This window comes from Mytilus galloprovincialis, chromosome 7, assembly GCF_965363235.1.
Source record: "Mytilus galloprovincialis chromosome 7, xbMytGall1.hap1.1, whole genome shotgun sequence".
NCBI lineage: Eukaryota > Metazoa > Mollusca > Bivalvia > Mytilida > Mytilidae > Mytilus > Mytilus galloprovincialis.
Window position 1 is genome coordinate 18877343 of NC_134844.1, and position 20564 is coordinate 18897906.

General features: G+C 32.8%; 1 protein-coding gene across 2 annotated transcripts in view; it reads right to left on the reverse strand.

Annotated features, from left to right (window-relative positions):
* The window catches only part of LOC143082464 (trifunctional purine biosynthetic protein adenosine-3-like), a 60394-nt gene that overhangs the window by 12783 nt on the left and 27047 nt on the right, over nt 1-20564 (reverse strand). For both annotated transcript variants that reach the window (XM_076258133.1, XM_076258134.1), the window contains exons 8-14: nt 5634-5721; nt 5055-5140; nt 4376-4544; nt 3735-3951; nt 2875-3094; nt 1995-2193; nt 236-484 (exon numbers count right to left, since the gene is read on the reverse strand). In XM_076258133.1, the coding sequence (XP_076114248.1) occupies nt 236-484; nt 1995-2193; nt 2875-3094; nt 3735-3951; nt 4376-4544; nt 5055-5140; nt 5634-5721 (1228 nt within the window). The remainder of the gene's footprint in view (nt 1-235; nt 485-1994; nt 2194-2874; nt 3095-3734; nt 3952-4375; nt 4545-5054; nt 5141-5633; nt 5722-20564) is intronic.

Below are 20564 nucleotides of genomic sequence, written 5' to 3' on the forward strand. Positions count from 1 at the left end.
TTTATTTGACTCTGTTATTAGGCATTTTGGATATAAGCATACTCCCCTTTATTGCATAATTTTGTCTGACAAATAGGTTATGCAAATAACCGGAATGGACTGTATTACTTGATTATAAAATAATAATTAAATAAAATCTAGATTTTCTTATCACTACTTAAATATAAAACATATTGTAAATGTAAACATAAAAGCATGATTTTTTTTATGACAAAACCACATAAAGACAACATACCTAATGTAGTTCCTCTTTGAAAAGGACAAGGCATGTCATAGGTCATCTCCAGTTTATTTATAACCTTCCTCACAAGACTGAACCCATTACTATGGAGACCACTAGATGGTAATCCAATTAAAATATCTCCAGTCTCAATCTGATCAAGACGTGGTATGATGCAAGACCTTTCAACTGCTCCGACAGCAAATCCTGCAAGATCATATTCACTTCCTGTGTACATCCCAGGCATTTCAGCAGTCTCTCCACCTGAAAAAAAATTTAGTATAGCATCAGAATGATTGTGGCAATATAAAGGGAATATTAAATTGCTATTTTAATATTAAATCTGTATCCGAAAGCATTGCTCGAGTGATAATATTGGAAAAGGGTTGATTCAGTGTGCGATATTAAATAAGCTATATCGTATCATATACACATTATTATAAAATGATATGAGCAAATCAGCCTAATACAAATAAATTAGCACTAGAACACACCCATCGCGGGAATTTAGAGGTTGGTTGAAGTACATGAAGTATGTATACTGTTGTAGGGAGAAATTAAAAAAGATTTTGTGTCTGGAGAATTTCAGTGTCTAGATGGAGAATTTCAGAAAAGATATCAAAATTCATAGGTACTTGGAAAACAGTTTCAGCCCTCTCCCTTGTTTCCAAAGTCCGTTATTTTTTTTCTGTTAAATTCCATTATTTTTCGTGTTTCTGTATACTATGAACATACGTATCCTATAAATAAAGTGTATTTGCTATTAACTATTAATTTCAAGTTTCTTCTCATAGGCAATCACTGCTATATTATAGTCTCTATATCAACCCGATAATTATTGTGCTGTCCCCGAGTACTTATGAAATGTATGTGCAAGTTTAAAACAGGAAGTGCTGTTTGACTTAAAGCAAAATCACCGGCATTTTAAGCTTGGTTGAAAGCTTTTAGGAAGAATTTTTGTAAAAGATTTAATGTGTGGAGAATTTAAGAAATGATATCAAAAGTCATAAAGGTACATGGATACAAGACAATATTTTTAAGCCCTCTCTCTTTTTTCAAAGTCAGTTATCATTTTGTTTTCTGTTATATTCCATTATTTTCGCGTTTCTATATACTATGAACAGAGACATACAATACTCTCTATGTCTCTGCTATTAACATACGTATCCATATGTATTTAATTTTCTATTAACTATTAATTCTAAGTTTCTTCTCCATGGCGATCACTGCTAAATTATATTATATAAATCATAGTATACAGTACATGCAGATAAATGCCAAAATTATTGTCCTGTCCCCGTCTGAGTACTTATGAAAATTATGTGTAAGTTAAAACCGAGGTGTAATAATAGTGGTTCTTACGATCTAAAAACCACGATATGGACAACAAATTGATTGGCTTATTTATTTTTATTTTTTGTTATCTATCATATGTTTGGTTCTCAATGTTTAAACTGGTAGTCATGTCTGACATAAAAGTTGCTCTAATGACGGAATGAATATCCAGATGCCTTTATTTTCGTTTTTCTCCCAAAATAACTCAATAGTCATAAGAATGGATGACAAATGCGAATATGCATGGTACCTATAGAACACAGAGGCATGATGATCAATTTATTGTGGGAGGAAGAGAGATGACACACAAAATGTGGTTTTCTCGTTTAATAGTATAGATGGGCAATACTGATGATGTTGCCCTGTTTATATAAATCATGAGCTAATACTGCTATCGGGACTGGTCCAATAAGGGAAAAGCTGTAAGAATACTTCATACCTGCAAGGGCACATCCAGCTTCTTTACAACCTTTAGTGATGCCTGTAATGACATCTGTTGCCATGGAAACACTAAGTTGACCAGTGGAGAAGTAATCAAGGAAGAACAATGGTTCAGCACCATGGGCCAGGATGTCATTTACACACATAGCAACAAGGTCAATCCCTATAGTGTTATGGCGACCAACTTCCTGTGCTATCTGTAATCAAAGTAATAAATCAAATTCATCTATTTTGCGTTTTTGTGATTTATTAATGCGATTTTTGTGATCTATTTATTTGGATTCTATTAATAGTAGCCGCCATGTAAGCAAATAGTTAGACACAATTGACAATACTTTTTACACTAAATTGGCTATGGATGGCTGTTGAGAAATTAAATTTAAATTGACTGGGCAGTGTCTGAGAAGATATGACAGTTGTTATCTATTTGTTTGATGTATTTGATGTGTTTGAGATTTTGATTTTGCCATCTGAATAGGGACTTTCCTTCTTGAATGTTCTTCTGAGTTCACAAATGTTATGATTTTATTTTTATCTAAGTCAGATGTCTCATGACATCCATATCAACTTTTATTCATTCACTACAAAAACTCTTCAATTCAGTATGGTTGGCAGCAAATGACACTACCTTCCATACTCTATTGTGTTATTCCACCATGAGACCACTATAGCAGTTACTATGGATTCAGTTATTTTTCCTGGGTACACATTTGCAGGGATTGAGGAAAATTTGTATTTTTGTAGATATATTTTGATTTAGTAATTTTGGCAAAGTCTGCATACAAGCATTTTATATAATTTTTGTTATCTTTTTATATTAAAATATGTGGTTAAGTACAGCTGAAGTTTAACAAATAAAATGAATAATGATGACATACTTTCAATTTTGTGCCAACCCCATCAGTTCCAGACACCAAAACTGGGTCCACAAATCCTGCTGCCTTCAGATCAAACAAAGCACCAAATCCTCCTATGAGTGCATCACATCCTGGCCTTGTGGTGGACTTAGCCAGAGGTTTAATAGCCTGAACTAAACTGTTCCCAGTTTCTATGTTTACTCCTGCATCACTGTATGTCATCTGAACTTGTAAACGATTTCTGAAAATTAATTTTTGAGATACAGATTACATTTCTATTCAATTGTTATAAGCTTATCAATTCAAACATATTCTAAATAATAAATCAAAAATACCTTTACATCGGTCGACACAATTAACAAAATATTTCAGATTTGTTTTTTATTCACATTCAATATATAATACAAAATGATATGACCCTTACATAGTAAATAGAAGCAATGATAAAGCTTAAAGGCATACTGTTGCAACTGAAGTTATGTATTCATTTATATACCTAATGGGTCAACAATGGCCCTCTTGCATATTTATTGACAAGGCACATAAATCAATTGTAAACATTGATAAATCTTATATATCTCCTTATAATTATTTTTTTTTTTAACTTTAATCAAAGTAAGCTTGAGTTTTATTTTATCATAAAGTGCCTTTCAAAAACCCAATTGGCAATTCCCTCCAAGCATAACCACATGTCAGCTGTGGATATAATGAGAAAAAGTAACCAATCTCACAATGACAAATTTTGATAATTTCTGTTTGCTAAACTGGTCAGTTGGTAGGATATTTTTGCATTGGTCAGGTTAATGTATTAAAACTGATCATCGCTATAAGTGTATGTAAAACAATTCTAAAGTTTATTGGCTTAAACTACATATAAATACCTAGTAAGTACCCTAAATCCAATATCACTTCTGAAATAACTGTTCTGAAACTGTATAAACTTGGCCCCTTCTGTGGCCCTCTCACAAGCTGTCTTCAGGGATCTATCAACAGCAATTACTGCTAACACTCGTCCACCACTTGTTACTGTAGAGCCATCTTTTAAACTGGTACCAGCATGGAATATCTGTAAACCAGTTTTCTCAGCCACATCTATACCTAATAGTTAAGGATTATATGTTCATGAGTACATATATTTAAGTCTCAAACAGATCTATAATATTTTTTTGACTCACTTTCCTTTTATTCATAAGAAGGTAAGTCTATTTTAGAGAGACAGATCAAAACAAAATAATTTCACTTTTATTTCCTCCTATTCACAAGTATAGTTATCATGGCAGGAAATATTTTAAAATGCTTAACTAATAACATGCAAAATAAAAAGATTTAGAACATGTATATATTCAAAAGTCCAAAACAAGGTGAACTCTGATTGATATAGAGTTTGTCCTACACGGTGCATTTATGTCCATGGCCAATGTTATAATTTCAAGAACAAAAACTAGAACAGATTGTTGTTAGATCATTGTAAGCATGGACACATGGTCGGTATTTTAAGTTGATAAGCACTAATTTAACCTACCTGTAATAGCTAAACCTTTAGGATAAGATCCAGGATAGCCACCACTAACAAGAACAACTCCAGCCACATGTTTATCTTGTGAGAATACAGGTTGGTGTTGTTTTAATGTCCCATCAACACAAGACTTGCACACGTCATACAAATCAGATTCCAACAAAGGAAGTATGGTCTGAAATTCAATACAGAAACAGTAAATAGAAAAAACAGTAGAAGTGTTGACGTAATAAAATTAAACCCCTTTCTAATTTTCTATCACGAATCAATTGGATTTATTTATTTTAGCGAGAACCAACTTTTGTGGATTGACAAAAATTGTCTTTTCCTAAATATTTGATATTTTTGATTTAACAAAATCTGCATAAATGTTTCTATATATTTGATAGGAGTAACACCATGAGTGTCATATGTGGAGCAGGATCTGCTTACCCTTCCAGATCACTTAAGATCCCCCCAGTTTTTCAGGGGTTTATGTTACTCAATCTTTAGTTTTTTATGTTGTGTTTCGTTTACTGTTGTTTGTCTTTTATTCTTTTTTAGCCATTTCACTGTCAGTTTATTTTTTGACTTATGAGTTTAAATGTCTCTCTGGTATCTGTCCCCTCTCTTCCAAGACTATAGAAATTATACCTTGGAGAACAATAACATTTATGGCTAACCTAATTTAAAACCAAAATTGTACCTGTGTTTCAGGATCTCCAAATCTACAATTAAATTCTAAAACTTTTGGTCCATCTTCTGTTAACATCAATCCTGCATATAATGCCCCTATACAAAATATATAAAGTTTGTTTTATGTTAACCATGCATTTCTTTATCCCTAATGTGTCTCGAAGTCAGTGACGCAATTTTAATATGCAACAAAAATTCATGTTTTTTTGGTTTGGACTTTTGAACAGTTTCTTTTGAATTTCATGGTATGAAAATAATGTTTTTTTTTTTTCATTTTGAATAGAAATCTTACTAACAGCTCTTTTAGATGGAACCAAAAGTGATTTTTTTTTCTATTATAAATCATCAGAACCCCATTTCACACCATGGACAGAAGTGTTAATGACATATACCTATTACAGTCTACCTATTCTTAAATAAATGTTACATTTTTACCTTAGTGTAGTTTGTTTCCTGTCTAAAATGATACCATAACTCTAATGTAAGATCAGTAATAGCTATTCTATGGAGTTGTGGAATTGAACTGGATTTTGTTACATGTATATCTGACCTATCTTTCTTTTATCTCTCTGAACACACACTAATTTACCTTTATATGTCCTGCCCTCTGACTTTAATCCAACCACTGTTTTTAGTATTATCTCTCTTTCTATAACTTGTAATTCTTGTGTTGAAATCTGAAATAATAAAGTATTAACCATACACACTTTGAAGAAATTAACTGAATTAATTAGAATCGCATTTGAATACAAATTATTTTCCTTGCTGGGGAAATATACTTGTATAATACTTGTTCATTGCAGAGAAAAGCAACAGTGGAGAGTAAATAAAAACATTTTTTTTTAACTGACAATTATTTTAAGGTTTACAATCAAGTCTAATCATAAGAATGTTGAAAGGCAAAAGAAATAAGCCATTTTTAGGTGGCCAGCCATCATTCTTGAGGACCAATCACTGATTTAAGTGACCAAATAAACATGAAAGGGAGATGTTAAAACAGATCAACCAAGAATTACTGCATCTGACCAGAATCTACAGGGCAGTGAGAAATCTACACGTGTTCACAAAACAGCAAGTTTTTTTATTTATTTTCTTTTGTTACATCTTTTGACATCGGACTCAGACTTCTCTTGAACTGAATTTTAATGTGCGTATTGTTATGCGTTTACTTTTCTACATTGGCTAGAGGTATAGGGGGAGGGTCGAGATCTCATAAACATGTTTAACCCCGCCACAATTTTGCGCCTGTCCCAAGTCAGGAGCCTCTGGCCTTTGTTCAGCTTGTATGATTTTTAATTTTAGTTTCTTGTGTATAATTCAGAGTTTAGTATAACGTCCATTATCACTGTACTAGTATACATATTTTAAGGGGCCAGCTGAAGGACATCTACGGGTGCGGGAATTCTCGCTACATTGAAGACCCATTGGTGGCCTTGGGCTGTTGTCTTTTCTATGGTCGGGTTGTTGTCGCTTTGACACATTCCCCATTTCCTTTCTCAATTTTAGTAATGTTAGGTCATTAATTGGATATACATGGATTTGAATTTGTATGTTATTTATTATTATAAACCTATCACAAAGTTTTGATATACAATTTAGAAAAATACTTCAGATTTTAAAATGCCTTGTGAACCAAAAATCTGATAACATAATTGCCAATAACAATTTTTTAGAGGTCCACTTTTTTAATGACAGTAATGATTTCAAAGAATAATTTAAATTCTTAAATGCCAAATCAACAGAAAATTTATTGCCTAGTTGCTATATATTGCTATGTAACAGAATATTAGGAATAAATTTTCTTATCATTAGTATTCCACACCAAGAAATGCATAATCATCTGACCATACATAAACAGGAGGTACTTTTCTACAGATGCCATGACTATCTTGCTTGTGTTTTAATAAATCTAGGTGGTACCAAGAAGTAAAAGATTTGTTCATACCCTTTTTAAAGTTCTCCAATTCATATCTGTTAGAGTGATAAATTTTCATGCCGAATAATGCATATTTATAGATAATATTATCATTCTATTTTGTATAACACCCGTGCAAAGGTTGAACATACACAAAGAATGACAACTGATTAAAGGTGTATAAGCAAGAATGTACAGAGTCAATTCAAATAGGCTGTAAAGTACAGTCAATATAAATGGTTGTTTCAAGAATAAATTAAGAAGGGTAAGGAATCTGGTGCAGTCTCTTTAAGTTTTACATTTCACATCTGTTAGAGTGATAAATTTAATGCAGAATATTGCATTTTTTCAGATAATATTATCATTCTATTTTGTATAACACCCGTGCAAAGGTTGAACATCCATAAAGAATGACAACTGATTAAAGGTGTAAGGGGAAAAGATATGGAGAAAATGTACGGAGTTATATTAAATTGGCTGTAAAGTATGGTCATTATATATGTTGCCAAATAATCAAACTAAGTTTCTGTTACAATCAAATTCATTTTAAATGAAGTCCAATAACTCCCGTCATGCAAGAACTGACAAATCCAAACAAATGTATAAAATGGCCAACTACACATGATAAATAATACTACCAATTCTGAAAGCTTAAAAGGTCAAATGGAGTCATATTCAAAGATGTCATTGCGTTACAGGAATAAAACAAATGGTAAAAGTCCAATAATTTAAATAAAATTTGTCAAGTACAAATGACTGTAAAGTATGGTCCACTATACATATTGACATAAAATCCCTACAAGATAATAAAAGGTTCAATCAGTTCTTTTCTAAAGATACAAAGGCTATCTCTTAAATAACCTTTAACAAATGCAGGAGGTACTAAGAAGTTTGGGAAGAGAATCAGAGGCGGATTTATGGGGGGGGGGCAAGGGGCCCGCCCCCCTTTTTGGGAAAAAATTTGGTTGCTTATATAAGGAATCACTGAAGTGTGACTGGAGCGGCCCCCTCTTAGGCAGTGAGTGGACCCCAAATATGAAAATTTCTAGATCCGCCAGTGAGAATCTGGTGTAGACTCTTTTTTTGTAATTATTTTATTTTTCAAGATGAAACATGTGAAATAACATAAAACAGTATTAGACACAAGTATAAAAAATTAAATAACACTTGTACAATCAATTAAATCATAATGGTATAATAAGATATAAATATTACAATTGATTTTGTTAATTTAAAGCTGCTTCTAACATTTGCCACTTCTGATCCATTTTAATTTTTTGTGTAGGGGTTAAGAAACATACAGAGTATTTTTCTATTTTGATCCAATACTTTAAATATTTTATCCCACCATATTTTGTGGGCAATACGCTCTTACATCTACATTTGTATATATAGTATTTAAGTAACAACAAAATATTATTAACTGTTTTACTGTTGACAAAATCTTCAGACACACCTAAAATGACCTCTTTTGCACTAAAAGGCAAGAAGATGTCATAATTTCTAATCCAATCTATAATGGAAAACCAGAAGTTTTGTGTTACATTACATTCCCAAAAAATGTGAAAAATATTTTCTCTAACTTCTGAACAAAATGTACAAAGTTCAGTTTCTTTTAATTTACATTTATATAAAAAGGAATTACATGGTAAAATCCTATGAACAATCTTAAATTGAAAATTTTGTAAAAACGAATTTCTTGTTATAATGAAGGGCATGGAATAAATAGCATTCCAATCTTCAATCTGTATATTTAAGTCTATTTCCCATTTGTTACGGGAAGATAATGATAATACTTTATTATCCTCCAGAAATAAATTATAGAAAAATTTACAAGATTTTGGTTCTTTTTTAACTTTATCTACTAATTTATTTTCAATATTATCAAGTTTAGAACTACCTTCTATCCTACTTTTCCATCTATTTGGAATAGCACTTAAAATACCATAGAACTCTACAAAATTAGTCTTAATATTATACTTTTTCTCAAATTCTTCATATGAGAATAATGTATTATTATCCGACACCAGATCATTGATAAAAAATATACAATTTTCAATATATTTACCCTTCAAAATCATCTTGCCATCCATTTTGATGTTTGGATTTAGCCATATGGACTGGGCCAGAATATCGGTATTTTTTTCAACTTTCAACTTATTTTTCAATTTTGAAAAATTTACCAGGATATCATGCCAAAAGGGATTGACTTTTTTTGTTAAATAAAGCAATCCTTCCTTACTTAAATGTAAAATTCCCCCCCCCCCCCCCCACAAATTTTTGTATATAACTAAGCAGCAAAACTTTCCAAGGAGAATAATTTTGGGGGTCTAGTAATTTATACAGCCAAGACATTTTTACACTATAACAAAAATAGTAAATATTAGGCATCTTAAGACCGCCATCACAGTGTTCGGACATAACCACTGTTCTTTTCACTTTATCTGGTTTTCCTTTCCATAAAAAATTGAAAAATATATTTTGAATCTCCTTCAAAACCCCATCTGGGGGGTTAGGAAGGACAGTCAGAACTTGAACCAAAATGGGAAGTGCTAAAGTTTTAATAACAACCACCCTCCCAATATATGTTAGTTCTCTATAAGCCCAAGTATTAAGAAGTGACTTGATACTGTTTACCTTGGCTGTAAAATTACATGGAGTCTTATCCCTTTTAGCAAGCTCAAACCATATACCTAATAGTTTGAACCTCCCAGAAAGGTTCCAAACAAGATTTTTTTCTGGCAAAAGTTTTTCCATACTACCCTTTTTTGACCCAATCCATATGGCCTCAGTTTTGTCAACATTACACCTAAGTCCAGCACATTCTGAAAATTTATCAAACAAATTGAGACATTCATTTAGAGACTTTTGGTCACCATCCAGGACTAGGGAAGAATCATCAGCATATTGACTCAATAAAAATTCAGAGTCATTAATTGATACCCCAGCAACATCAGGGTCATTTTTAATAGCTGCACTGAGTAGTTCCAAAACTAAAATAAATAGATAAGGAGACAGAGGATCCCCTTGACGAACCCCTCTTTTCAATGAAAAGAATTCTGAAATATATCCGTTGTTTAACACTGCACTAGAGGCATCACAGTAGCATGCCCTAATCCAACTTATAAATGTATGGTCAAAGCCATAAAACTGCAAAGCCTCTAGTATAAAAGACCATTCGACCGTGTCGAAAGCTTTTTCAAAATCGACTAAAAGTAAAAGTCCAGGAATGTCGTCTTCCTCAATCTTTTCCATCAAATCATAAATAAATCTAGTACATTCGCCTATATACCTACCTTTGCTAAACTTGCTGTAGCTATCTTATAGTCTACACTCAAAAGTGTGATAGGTCGCCAGTTCTTTAAATAAAATTTTGACTTACCCTCCTTTGGTATACAAGTAATGAGTCCCTGCCTTTGTGTGATTGAGAACTTTCCATATTCTAAAGCCTCATTTAAACATCTTACCAGTGGTATTTTAATATCATTCCAAAAGAATTTATAAAACTCAACAGTAAATCCATCTATACCAGGTGATTTGGAGTTCTTCATAAGTTTAAGAGAAGACAAACATTCCTGCATTGTTAAAGGTCCCTCACAGGAACCCACCTCTTCCTCATTCGGTTTTGTAATAAAAGGATTATCATGTTGAAGAAATGTGTCCCTATGAGTTTTCAGTAACAATGGTTTACAACTAGTATATAAATTTTTATAAAATTGTTTTTGTTCATTTCTAATAGTACTGGGATCTGTTATCTCAGTTTCGTCCTCCAAAACAAGTTTAGGAATAATTTTTTCTGTGTAATGTTTTTTTTCCAAATTACAAAAATAGTTACTTCCCTTCTCCCCCTATACTTGCCATCTTGCCTTAGCTCTTGTTATTATCCCTTTTACATTTTTTTCCCTCAATATTTTTAATTCCAGTTGGATCCCTTCCCTTTCTTGGTATACTGATGGCAAGTTATTCTCCAAAAGTTTTTCATCTAATAATGATATCTTATATAGTAATTCTTTTTCTTTTTTATTTCCTTCTTTTTTCTGGAAAGACGAAAATGAGATTGCAGATCCACGGACTTTCATCTTAATCATATCCCAGGTGTAGCCTCTTTAAAAGTTCTCCATTTCACGTCTGTAAGAGTGATAAATTTCATGCAGAATACTAAATGTTGCATATATTCAAATAATATTATCATTCTATTTTTTATAACACCTGAGCATAAGTTGAACATCCATGAAAAGAAGAATGACAACTGTATAAAGGTGTATGGAGGGTGGGAAGATATGGAGAAAAACTACAGAGAAATTGTATACAGTACAATAGGATTGCATTTAAAGTTATTAGTTCAAAATAAAATTAAAACCATTATTAAAATCTATCCCTTAAGATACAATTTACTTGAATCTTTTATCCCATGAAAAAAGTCAAATCAAAATGATTGTACAATATAGTCAATTGCAATATGATGAAGCAATCCTAACAAGTATGAGAGCTTTCTGTCTAATGATATCAGAGGAGATGTGACACTTATAAAATACTCCAAAAAGTAGTAAAACGCCAATAACTCCTGTAAAATGGTTTGATAAAAAAAATGATATTACGAAATGGTCAACTGCTCATAATGTCAACCAATCCTACAAGATATGAGATGTTTCTGTTAAATAGTGTCAGTGGAGTTATGTTCACAACCTGTCAATATTAAAATACAAAAGTTCTCATCAAAGTCCATTAGCTCTGCTAAAAATTGACAAACCAAACTGATGAAATAGCAAATGCAAGAGAATATGAAGAAAATAATCCTACCTAGTATGAAAGCTGTACGTCAAACTATCAAGTATTAATGTGTTTCAGAGGGAAAGAGACAAATACCATATTCCCCTTGGTGAGACACTTCGGGGACAAGAATATTTTCAAGCCTTACCAAAATGTCTGTCACTCATGTGTTTTGTGAAATACATGACCTAGGTTTGATTATGCAGCAATAATCTGACAATGGTCAAAGTCCAATTACTCCATCAGAAAAGCAAAATGATAGTTTAGTATTGTCCACTAAACATGGTGAAAATCAATCCTACTGAGCACGAAATCTTTCAGACAAACAGCCTCAGAGGAGTTATATTCAAAGTGTTGTTCTGTTTCAATCAAATTTATTTTTATCAAAGTCTCAAATAACTCATGCAAGAAAAGACAAATCAAAATATATATAAAAGTATAATATGACAACTACACATGATAAACAATACTACCAATTCTGAAATGGTATGTCAGATGGCTGAGTCAATTCAAAGATGTCACTGTGTTACAGAGGTACCAAAAAATAGTAAAAATGCAATAATGTCCACAGAATGGTCAACTATACATAATAACAGAAAATCCTAGAGCTATAATATAGGTTTTATAAGATACAATGGCTATCTCATACACATCTTTTAATGAAGTGTATTCTACTGTAGCCCCTTTAAAGGTCTCCATTTAAAATCTGTTAGAATGATAAATTTCATGCAGAGTATTGCATATTTTCAGATAATATTATCATTTTATTTTATATAACACCCGTGCAAAGGTTGAACATTCATAAAGAATGACAACTGATTAAAGGTGTAAGGAGAAAAGAAAAGGAGAAAATGTATGGAGAAATTGTATAATGTTCAATGGGATTGTATCAAAAATAAAACTAGAGGCTCTAAAGAGCCTGTGTCCCTCACCTTGGTCTATGTGAATATTAAACAATGGACACAGATGGATTCATGACAAAATTGTGTTTTGGTGATGGTGATGTGTTTGTAGATCTTACTTTACTGAACATTCTTGCTGCTTACAATTATCTCTATCTATAACAGTACTTTCTGTGGAACATGTTATTTAAAATCTTCAAATTTTAAGAAAATTGTTAAAAATTGACTATGAAGGGCAATAACTCCTTAGGGGGTCAATTGACTATTTTGGTCATACTGACTTATTTTTAGTTCTTACTTTGCTGTACATTATTGCTGTTTACAGTTTATCTCTATCTATAATAATATTCAAGATAATAACAAAAAAACAGCAAAATTTCCTCAAAATTACCAATTCAGGGGCAGCAACCTAACAACCAATTATCCGATTCATCTGAAAATTCCAGGGCAGATAGATCGTGACCTGATCAACAATTTTACTTCCTGTCAGATTTGCTCTTAATGCTTTGGTTTTTGAGTTATAAGCCAAAAACTGCATTTTACCCCAATGTTCTATTTTTAGCCATGGCGGCCATCTCGGTTTGTTGGGCGAGTTACCGGACACATTTTTTAAACTAGATACCCCAATGATGATTCTGGCTAAGTTTGATTAAATTTGGCCCAGTAGTTTCAGAGGAGAAGATTTTTCTAAAAGATTACCAAGATTTACGAAAAATGGTTAAAAATTATAAAGGGCAATAACTCCTAAAGTGGTCAACTGACCATTTTGGTCATGTTGACTTATTTGTAGATCTTACTTTGCTGAACATTATTGCTGTTTACAGTTTATCTCTGTCTATAATAATATTCAAGACTAGAGGGTCCAAGGACCCTGTGTCGCTCACCTGATATTTTTATTTACAATTGTTGCATGATAAATGCAAGTGTTGTACTGTCGTTTAGTTTCAGAGATATAATACTAAAAAGTGCATTTGAAACCTATGTTTTATTTCAGCCATGTGGGCAGGCAGGGTCATCATACACAGTGGTCCCTGGATATCCTAGTGATTTAAACCAAGTTTGTTTAAATTCGACAGTTGTTTCAGGGGAGAATTTTTGTAAAATTTATCTAACAAGAAATGCAAAGTAATGAGAAAGTTGTGAAGTAGTTTTGTTGTTGCGCAACCCCCACCCCCACTTTGCCAAAAAAAACCAAAAAGGTAATAAAAAATTATCATATAAGGGCAATCTATCCTATTAATGATTTTTGCAAAATTCAGTTGATTGTGCAAGGGTTGTATAGCCAGCTGAGGTCGTTAAAAACTCTCTTTCTTTTAATTTGTTGTTGCAGATAGATCTTGACCTGATAAACAATTTTACCACATGTCAGATTTGCTCTAAATGCTTTGGTTTTTGAGTGATAAGCCAAAAACTGCATTTTACCCCTATGTTCTATTTTTAGCCATGGCAGCCATCTTGGTTGGTTGGCCGGGTCACCGGACACAATTTTTAAACTAGATACCCCAATGATGATTGTGGCCAAGTTTGGTTTAATTTGGTCCAGCAGTTTCAGAGTAGAAGATTTTTGTAAAAGATAACTAAGATTTACGAAAAATGGTTGAAAATTGACTATAAAGGGCAATAACTCCTAAAGGGGTCAACAGACCATTTTGGTCATGTTGACTTATTTGTAGATCTTACTTAGCTGAACATTTTTAGCTCACCTGGCCTAAAAGGCCAAGTGCGCTTTTCTCATCACTTGGCGTCCGTCGTCGTCCGTCGTCGTCGTTAACTTTGACAACAATCTTCTCCTCTGAAACTACTGGGCAAATTAAACCAAACTTGGCCACAATCATCATTGGGGTATCTAGTTTAAAAAATGTGTCCGGTGACCCGGCCAACCATCCAAGATGGCCGCCATGGCTAAAAATAGAACATAGGGGTAAAATGCAGTTTTTGGCTTACAACTCAACCAGGTGCTCCGCAGGGCGCAGCTTTATACGACCGCAGAGGTCGAACCCTGAACAGTTGGGGCAAGTATGGACAAAACATTCAAGCGTGATACAGCTCTGAATTTGGATTGTGATAAAATTTTTGACATTACATGGGTTTTTTTTTACACAAAACAAATGTCAAGATTTTACAAATCAATTAAAGATTTCTTCTTCAAACTTTTTAAATCTAAAATTAAATAGTTGACACAGCATAGGTTTCTGACACAGAATGAATGTGGTCTAATGAGCTTAAAAGTTTTTTTTTGCCTTTGAGCAATTCACTATGCTGTTGAATATTAATCCTCTCAAAAAAATGTTTGAAGAAATTTTCTTTTTATTTATGAAATCTGAAATGAGAAAAATTTAAACCCCCCCCCCCTTTTTTTCACATCCCCGTTTCCCTTTCTCCAAAACTGATATCAATTCAAATTTCTAATGGAGTTTGCAACAATAACTACTCTTTTAAATACATCATAAAATATTAAAATGTAAAATAAAGTGCTTGTTATCACTGAATGGTAAAGATTGGTTGGTAGTAAAAGTGAATATACATTGTTTATTGTATAAAACAGCAACATTTTATATTGGCAAATTTCCAATGAAGTTATTTACATAAAGTTATTGGCAAATAAAAATAGAAAATGACATCATAGTCATGTCTGGCAAATGTCCAACATACATTATCTAAAAACATTTTAGATAAGATAAGGAAACTAGAGGCTCTCAAGAGCCTGTGTCGCTCACCTTGGTCTATGTGCATATTAAACAATGGACACAGATAAATTCATGACATAATTGTGTTTTGGTGATGGTGATGTGTTTGTAGATCTTACTTTACTGAACATTCTTGTTGCTACAATTATCTCTATCTATAATGAACTTGGCCCAGTAATTACAGTGGAAAATATTTTCTAAAAATTTACAAAAATTTATGAAAAATGCTAAAAATTAACTATAAAGGGCAATAACTCCTTAAGGGGTCAATTGACAATTTTGGTCATTTGACTTATTTGTAGATCTTACTTTGCTGAACATTATTGCTGTTTACAGTTTATCTCTATCTATTATAATATTCAAGATAATAACCAAAAACTGCAAAATTTCCTTAAAATTACTAATTCTGGGGCAGCAACCCAACAACAGGGTGTCTGTTTGTCAGAAAATATCAGGGCAGATAGATCTTGACCTGATAAACAATTTTACCCCATGTCAAATTTGCTCTAAATGCTTTGGTTTTTGAGTTATAAGCCAAAAACTGCATTTTACCCCTATGTTCTATTTTTAGCCATGGCGGCCATCTTGGTTGGTTGGCCGGGTCACGCCACACATTTTTTAAACTAGATACCCCAATGATGATTGTGGCTAAGTTTGGTTTAATTTGGCCCAGTAGTTTCAGAGGAGAAGATTTTAGTAAAAGATTACTAAGATTTACGAAAAAATGGTTAAAATTTGACTATAAAGGGCAATAACTCCTAAAGGGGTCAACTGACCATTTCGTTCGTGTTGACGTATTTGTAAATCTTACTTTGCTGAACATTATTGCTGTTTACAGTTTATCTCTATCTATAATAATATTCAAGATAATAACCAAAAACAGCAAAATTTCCTTAACTAGAGGCTCTAAAGAGCCTGTGTCGCTCACCTTGGTCTATGTGAATATTAAAGGAAGCAGATGGATTCATGACAAAATTGTGTTTTGCTGATGGTGATGTGTTTGTACATCTTACTTTACTGAACATTCTTGCTGCTTAAAATTATCTCTATCTATAATGAACTTGGCCCATTAGTTTCAGTGGAAAATGTTAGTAAAAATTTACAAATTTTATGAAAATTGTTAAAAATTGACTATAAAGAACAATAACTCCTAAGGGGGTCAATTGACCATTTCGGTCATGTTGACTTATTTGTAAATCTTACTTTGCTGAACATTATTGTTGTTTACAGTTTATCTCTATCAATAATAATATTCAAGATAATGACCAAAAACAGCAAAATTTCCTTAAAACTAACAATTGGGTCAGCAACCCAACAACGGGTTGTCCGATTCATCTAAAAATTTCAGGGCAGATAAATGTTGACCTGATAAACAATTTTACCCCCTGTCAGATTTGCTTTAAATGCTTTGGGTTTTGAGTTATAAGCCAAAAACTGCATTTTACCCCATGTTCTATTTTTAGCCATGGCGGCCATCTTGGTTTGATGGCCGGGTCACCAGACACATTTTTCAAACTACTAACCCAAAAGATGATTGTGGCCAAGTTTGGATTAATTTGGCCCAGTAGTTTCAGAGGAGAAGATTTTTGTAAAATATTACTAAGATTTACGAAAAATGGTTAAAAATTGACTATAAAGGGCAATAACTCCTAAAGGGGTCAACTGACCATTTTAGTCATGTTGACTTATTTGTAAATCTTACTTTGCTGAACATTATTGCTGTTTACTGTTTATCTCTATCTATAATAATATTCAAGATAATAACCAAAAACAGCAAAATTTCCTTAAAATTACTAATTCAGGGGCAGCAACCCAACAACGGGTTATCCGATTCATCTGAAAATTTCAGGGCAGATAGATCTTCACCTGTTTAACAATTCTAACCCATGTCAGATTTGCTCTAAATGCTTTGGTTTTTGAGTTATTAGCCAAAAACTGCATTTTACCCCTATGTTCTATTTTTAGCCATGGTGGCCATCTTGGATGGTTGGCCGGGTCACCGGACACATTTTTTAAACTAGATACCCCAATGATGATTGTGGCCAAGTTTGGTTTAATTTGGCCCAGTAGTTTCAGAGGAGAAGATTTTTGTAAAAGTTAACGACGACGACGGACGACGGACGACGACGGACGCCGGACGCCAAGTGATGAGAAAAGCTCATTTGGCCTTTTAGGCCAGGTGAGCTAAAAATACCAATTCAGGGGCAGCAACCCAACAACAGTTTGTCCGATTCATCTGAAAATTTCAGGACAGATATATCTTGACCTGATAAACAATTTAACCCCCGTCAGATTTGCTCTAAATGCTTTGATTTTTGTGTTATAAGCCAAAAACTGCATTTTACCCCTATGTTCTATTTTTAGCCATGGCGGCCATCTTGGTTGGTTGGCTGGGTCACGCCACACATTTTTTTAAACAAGATACCCCAAAGATGATTGTGGCCAAGTTTGGATTAATTTGGCCCCGTAGTTTCAGAGGAGAACATTTTTGTAAAAGATTTCTAAGATTTACGAAAAATGGTTAAAAATTGACTATAAAGGTCAATAACTCCTAAAGGGGTCAACTGACCATTTTGGTCCTGTTGACTTATTTGTAAATCTAACTTTGCCGAACATTATTGCTGTTTACAGTTTATCTCTATCTATAATAATATTCAAGATAATAACCAAAAACAGCAAAATTTCCTTAAAATTACCAATTCAGGGGCAGCAACCTAACAACCAGTTGTCTGATTCATCTGAAAATTTCAGGGCAGATAGATCTTGACCTGATTAACACTTTTACCCCATTTCAGATTTGCTCTAAATGCTTTGGTTTTTGAGTTATAAGCCAAAAACTGCATTTTACCCCTATGTTCTATTTTTAGCCATGGCGGCCATCTTGGTTGGTTGGCCGGTGTCATATGGTATTTTGAACCCCCTGAAAATTGAACCCGGGGTCATTTTTCACATATGGTATTTTGAACCCCCCTGCGGTATATTGAACCCCCCTGTTTTTGATAAATAATATTGCAGATAATCTAATTTACAAATTATTGGCTATAATTTTTTTTGATTTGAGGTCTATGGTAGTGGGTCAATATACCGCAGGGGGGTCAAAATACCATGGCTAAGTAAAATTTTCAAAATATCTTTTCCAGCATATTTAATACATACAAACTACTTGTTGGGGTATTATAACTATGTTAAGGAGCTAGAATAGATTGAATTTTTGAAATCTAAGGTCTATAGTAGGGGGTTCAATATACCGCAGGGGGGTCAAAATACCATGGCAAAGTAAAATTTTCAAAATATCTTTTCCATCATGTTAAATACATACAAACTACTAATTGGAGTACTATTACTATGTTTAAGAGTTAGAATAGCTAGAATTTTTGAAATTCAAGGTCTATAGTAGGGGGTTCAATATACTGCAGGGGGTTCAAAATACCATGGCAAAGTAAAATTTTCAAAATATCTTTTCCCATCATATTTAATACATACAAACTACTTGTTGGGGTATTATAACTATGTTAAGGAGCTAGAATAGATTGAATTTTTGAAATTTAAGGTCTATAGTAGGGGGTTCAATATACCGCAGGGGGGTCAAAATACCATGGCAAAGTAAAATTTTCAAAATATCTTTCCATCATGTTAAATACTTACAAACTTTTAATTGGAGTACATGTACTTTTACTATGTTTAAGAGTTAGAATAGCTAGAATTTTTGAAATTCAAGGTCTATAGTAGGGGGTTCAATATAACGCAGGGGGTTCAAAATACCATGGCAAAGTTAAATTTTCAAAATATCTTTCCATCATGTTAAATACTTACAAACTTTTAATTGGAGTACATGTACTTTTACTATGTTTAAGAGTTAGAATAGCTAGAATTTTTGAAATTCAAGGTCTATAGTAGGGGGTTCAATATACCGCAGGGGGGTCAAAATACCATGGCAAAGTAAAATTTTCAAAAAATCTTTTCCACCATATTTAATACATACAAACTACTCTTTGGAGTATTATTACCATGTTAAGGAGCTAGAATAGCTAGAATTTTTGAAATTCAAGGTCTATAGTAGGGGGTTCAATATACTGCAGGGGGGTCAAAATACCATGGCAAAGTAAAATTTTCAAAATATCTTTTAAGGCATATTTAATACATACAAACTACTTGTTGGGGTATTATAACTATGTTGAGGAGCTAGAATAGATTGAATTTTTGAAATTCAAGGTCTATAGTAGGGGGTTCAATATACCGCAGGGGGTTCAAAATACCATGACAAAGTAAAATTTTCAAACTATCTTTTCCATCATGTTAAATACATTCAAACTACTTATTAAAGTACTATTACTACATAAAAGAGTTAGAATTGCCAGAATTTTTTTAATTCAAGGACTATAGTAGGGGGTTCAAGACCGCAGGGTGGTCAAAATACCATGACAAAGTAAAATTTTCAAAATAACTTTTCCAGCAAGTTGTAATACATACAAACTACTTATTGGTGTATTCTTACTACATAAAAGAGTTAGAATTGCCAGAATTTTTTAAATTAAAGGTCTAGAGTAGGGGGTTCAAGACCGCAGGGTGGTCAAAATACCATGGCAAATAAAATTAAAATTAAAAACTAGTTTGTATGTATTAAACTTGCTGGAAAAGTTATTTTTAAAATTTTACTTTGCCATGGTATTTTGACCCCCCTGCAGTATATTGAACCCCCTTCTCTAGACCTTTAGTTTAAAAAATTCTGGCAATTGTAACTGTTTTATGTATTTAGAATACACCATTAAGTAGTTTGTATCTATTAAACTTGCTGGAAAAGTTATTTTGAAAATTTTACTTTCAAATGCCATGGTATTTTGACCCTTCTGCGGTATATTGAACCCCCTACTCTAGACCTTTAATTTAAAAAAAAATCTGGCAATTGTAACTCTTTTCTGTAGTTAGAATACACCAATAAGTAGTTTGTATGTATTAAACTTGCTGGAAAAGTTATTTTGAAAATTTTATTTGCCATGGTATTTTGACCACCCTGCGGTCTTGAACCCCCTACTCTAGACCTTTAATTTAAAAAATTCTGGCAATTCTAACTCTTTTATGTAGTTAGAATACACCAATAAGTAGTTTGTATGTATTAAACTTGCTGGAAAAGTTATTTTGAAAATTTTACTTTCAAATGCCATGGTATTTTTTTACCCTTCTGCGGTATATTGAACCCCCTACTCTAGGCTTTTAATTTCAGAAATTCTAGCAATTCTAGCTCTTTT